The sequence below is a fragment of the Ananas comosus genome, linkage group 3 (assembly GCF_001540865.1).
Source record: "Ananas comosus cultivar F153 linkage group 3, ASM154086v1, whole genome shotgun sequence".
Lineage (NCBI taxonomy): Eukaryota > Viridiplantae > Streptophyta > Magnoliopsida > Poales > Bromeliaceae > Ananas > Ananas comosus.
The window spans coordinates 10,018,003-10,022,596 of NC_033623.1; the positions used below are offsets into that span (position 1 = coordinate 10,018,003).

The 4,594-nt window shown below is 38.1% G+C and overlaps 1 protein-coding gene across 1 annotated transcript; it reads left to right on the top strand.

Moving 5' to 3' along the window:
* LOC109707798 (probable long-chain-alcohol O-fatty-acyltransferase 5) lies at positions 2,757-4,270 on the top strand. Its single transcript, XM_020229328.1, has one exon. It carries the CDS (start codon positions 3,125-3,127, stop codon positions 4,268-4,270), a length of 1,146 nt encoding a protein of 381 aa, XP_020084917.1. The 5' UTR covers positions 2,757-3,124.

Consider the following 4,594-nt stretch of genomic DNA (forward strand, 5'->3'; position numbering starts at 1 on the left):
AACCGTTTCTCCTCCAAAAAAAAAAAATTTTGTACGTGTTTAAAATGGAATTATTTATATCTAAATATTATATAAGATTAAATTAAACTATTTAATACGGGATACAATCTAAAAATATTTTAACAAATTAAGCATAAAGAATTATATATTTTAAAAGTTTTATTATAATTATAAACATAAACTTAGAACTTTTACAATCTGATCCCGGAATCTGCTGTTTATCTTATTTATACACTTAATATTGGAGACCAACAGGTTCCGTAGTCCGTCAATGGCAGCGCAGGGCGACGGGCGGGGTCGCAGGGAGGCGTGCGGGCGTGGCAGCGCGGGGCCGGGAGCGTGTTTGGCGTGCGAGTGGGAGCGGGCGCGGCGCCAGGGCGCGGGTGCCGCCTGCGGGGACCGTGGGGAAGGGTTCGGCGGCGAGAGTTTTTTTTTTATTTTCTTTTCCTTCTCTCTATTAAATTTTTTTTTACAATTCATATAATTTTTTTTATATAAAATTTAAAATTATATAATTACCTATGCCTAACTTTTAAATATTTTACGATGTATGATATAATATCTAAATTAATTTAGAATCATTCAGATATAAATAATACAATAAAAATATACAATTATAGTTAATTTTTATTTATAATGAAATTAATTATGAAAATTAGTATAAATTATAGCTAACTAAATATGTAAAGTTAAGCGATACATTCAAATTGTGAATTAAAATGCTATCAATTAACTCAAATCTAACATATAGAAAAATTGGATAATAAAAATAAAAGTTTGAAAGGTTGGATAGGTGATTCAAAATGGTTCATACTTTAGAAAAGTTTTATATGTTTTTGCTGTCAAACTTTAATGCAATATTTATAATCTCATGAGTGATTAATTTTATATTTAAAGTTTTTTGAAATATCTAAAATTTGATTATTAGTTGAATTTTAATTTTAACAATTAGGGTTTCTAAAATTCATGTAATTTTTTTAGATAAAATTACTAATTAAAAAAATGATCAATGCTCAACTCTGACTTTGTTTAAAATAAAAACAAAACATAAAAAATGAATAAATTGTGCTTTTGGCCCTCAAATAATAAGATGCATGAAATTTGACTCCTTAAACTTTTATGTGTTACAATTTCTTACTCAAACTATAAAGTATATGACATAGTTTTTTAATTTTTCCCGTTAAATGATTAGCTACAAAAGAAATTTTTTTTAGTGAACATGTCGGATGTTACTGTAAATATAATTTTTTATTTTTATAAATTTTCTTTTATTCTTTTTTATCTCTCTTATACTTTTATTCTTATACTTTTAATATAATGTCAACTGTTTATTCTTTAAATTCTTCTATTTTTGTTCTTTTTAATTCTATCACTTTTTTTGCGCTATTTTTTTTAAGCAGCTTAGACTTAGAATAAAATGTTGAACTTAGACTTGAATAAAATGTTAAGTTGGTTCTATATAGATGCAGATTTTTTATTTCCTTACAATTTTTAAAAAATTTATTAAATTATTTCTTAGAAGATCTTTTTGTATTAAAAGTCACATATATTTAACAGGAAGTAAATTTTTTTAAGTAAAAAACTTGCAGGAACCAAATTGCAGCATTGGACCACTCAAAATCAAAAAAGAAGAAAACAAAAAAATTGCAGCAATAGGCTGTTTTGAAAAAGATAATTAAATTTTTTAAATTTGATGAATTTGTGAATGAATTTGATGAAAATTTTAATTTGTTTTACTAAACTTACTTTATTGCGAAAGATTTAAGGATAAGGAGGTATCAATTAAAAATTTTAAAGCTTAGGGAGTCATTTCAAAATTGCGTCTAGTAGAGGGGTTTCCTTACATTTTCACTTCAATTTTTTTTTCCTTTATGTTGATAATTACAATAGCTCATAAAAAAATCCACATCGATCTTAGCTCGCGCGTTGACTTAGGAAACGCTTGTCTCGGCTCCTTCACAAATCACAACCCCTCGTTGACTTTTTCATTGATTTTGATTTTCTATCGGGTGTAGATCTCACATTCAATTTAGTTAATATAGTAGGTGTCTTCATTTGTCACATCAAAATCTACATCCACTTTTAAATGTATCATTAGTATTATTTCAAGCATAAATTACAAACTTGTAAAAAATATACAGATTTTATGAAATTCAGCTATTTTTTAAATAAATTTCTAATTTAAATTTTATCAAATAGTTTAATAGAGTATTTTTCTTGAAAAAAAAAAAAAAAGTTACTGATTGAATTGATCATAGGTAGTCCTTTCACTTTTTATTTTTCGACCTAGACCTCTATCTTTTATTTTTTTTGAGCTTTTATAATTAGTTAAGTTAAAAATTTTATCAATTATAATAGTTTTATTTATTATCATTATTAATTAATTTAATTTCATTTAGTAAAGCCTAGTTAAAATTATTAAATTTAGTAAAATTTTAATAAATTCGATAATTTTATCGATTAAATTTAGTAAAATTTTAATAAATTCGATAATTTTATCGATTAAATTTAGTAAAATTTTAATAAATTTGATAATAAATTCAAAATTTTTCAAAAATTTATTGTATTGAGCAAAAAATGTAGTTAAAAAGAAAAGAAAAGAAGAGGGTCTCGGATCACTAGGGTTTAAATTTTACACGTAACATATTCTTATTTTTCGAAAGAAAAGTCTAGATTGAAGTAGATTTTTAAGTAAATTAAAGTTCAGATAAATTTTTTTTTTTTGACTATTTTGTTTATATATAAAATTAAAGTTTGTTTTTTATTGTATTATTTGGTTGATAAAAAAACTGAATGACGTGCGGAAGGTGACAGTGCGGGAGATGGATTAATATATTTTTATTATTTTTTATTTATTTTATCATATGATATTATTTTGTAAAAAATTGAGTTTTCCAGCAAAGTGAATTGCCATAAAGAGTGAGCAACGGGAAAGTAGATCCGGAAAGTTGAAAACTACTGTTCCAGGCGGCAAGTACTCTTCGCAAGAAAGTGTCCGCTGCTTCCGGAGGAAGTGCAGCAGGCAGGGCAGGAGCACGAGCAACAGCAAGAGCAAGAGCAAGAGCTGACAGAGAGGAAGAAGAGGAGGAGGAGGGAAGCAGGCAGCTTACGTACGTGCGGTGAGATGGAGGGGCAGTCGGAGCTGCGGAGCCTGGCGGGGGTGTCGGCGGCGGCGATGGCGGCGATGTCGTACGCGCGCTTCGCCTCGGCGCGCGTGCCCGCGGGGCTCCCCCGGCTGGCGGCGCTCCTCCCCGTCGTCTGCCTCCTCCCCCTCCTCCCCTTCGCCTTCGCCTCCGTCCACCTCCGCGGCATCTCCGCCTTCTTCCTCGCCTGGCTCTCCCTCTTCAAGCTCCTGCTCCTCTCCCTCGGCCTCGGCCCCCTCCACCCCTCCCTCCCCCTCTTCCCCTTCCTCCTCTCCTCCTCCCTCCCCGTCAAGCTCCGCCCCTCTCCCAACCCTAACCCTAACCCTAAATCCTCCGATCTCTCCGATCTCTCCCTCCTCGTCCTCTCCTCCGCCGTTAAGGCCGTGATCCTCGCCCTCATCATCCCGCTCTACCGATTCAAGCCCCTGATGCACCCCTACCTCGTCCTCTCCCTCTACTGCGTCCACATGTACCTCGCCCTCGAGATCGTCCTCGCCGGCGCCGCGGCGCTCGCGCGCGGGGCGCTGGGGATGGAGCTCGAGCCCCAGTTCGACAAGCCCTACCTCGCCTCCTCGCTCCGCGACTTCTGGGGCCGGCGCTGGAACCTCATGGTCTCCGCCGTGCTCCGCCCCGCCGTGTACGACCCCGTGCGCCGCCGCCGCGGCCGCGCCGCGGGGGTCCTCGCCACGTTCCTCGTCTCCGGGCTCATGCACGAGGCCATGTTCTCCTACCTCACGCTGCGGCCCCCCACGGGCGAGGCCGCCGCGTTCTTCCTGCTCCACGGGCTCTGCACCGCCGCCGAGGGCTGGTGGGCTCTGCGGCGGGGGGCGCCGTCGCCGCCGCGGTGGGTGGCGGCGCCGGCGACGCTAGGGTTTGTGGCGGGGACGGGGTTTTGGCTCTTCTTCCCCCCGATCCTGAGGGGGGGTTCGGACGAGGTGGTGCTCGCCGAGTGCGCCGCGGCGAAGAGAGAGACTCTCTCCACGAGACGTCGTGGCTTGCCACCTTTTCTCTTTTTCTCCCTATTTCAGCAGCCCCACGCCGCATGTCAGCTATCCCCCTCAGCGAAAAGCGGCTGCTTAACTAGGTTAGTAAAAACAAATGTTACAACTCGGTGTAATTTCTATTAATTCAAGTTTGAATCCTGCTCTTGAGTAATAAAAAACTAAATTAAATGAATAGTATAAATTTAGTGAATCTACTTGCACGGGCTTTAAGGGCCGTAAAAGAATGGCATAATAACATAAAGAGATTGGAGAACAGCGATGCAATTAATTCCAAAGAATAAAAAAGCAATAAAAAAATTAATATAAGCAATCTAGGAAAAAATGAATCTCCGACCTTTTTTTTCTAGGCCGACCGGTCCGGACCGTGATGATCTCCTTAAATACACGGGGGAAGCAGGCCGGATCCGAGGAAGGCTCGGCGGGCGCGTTTCGCGAGAAACCACCGCC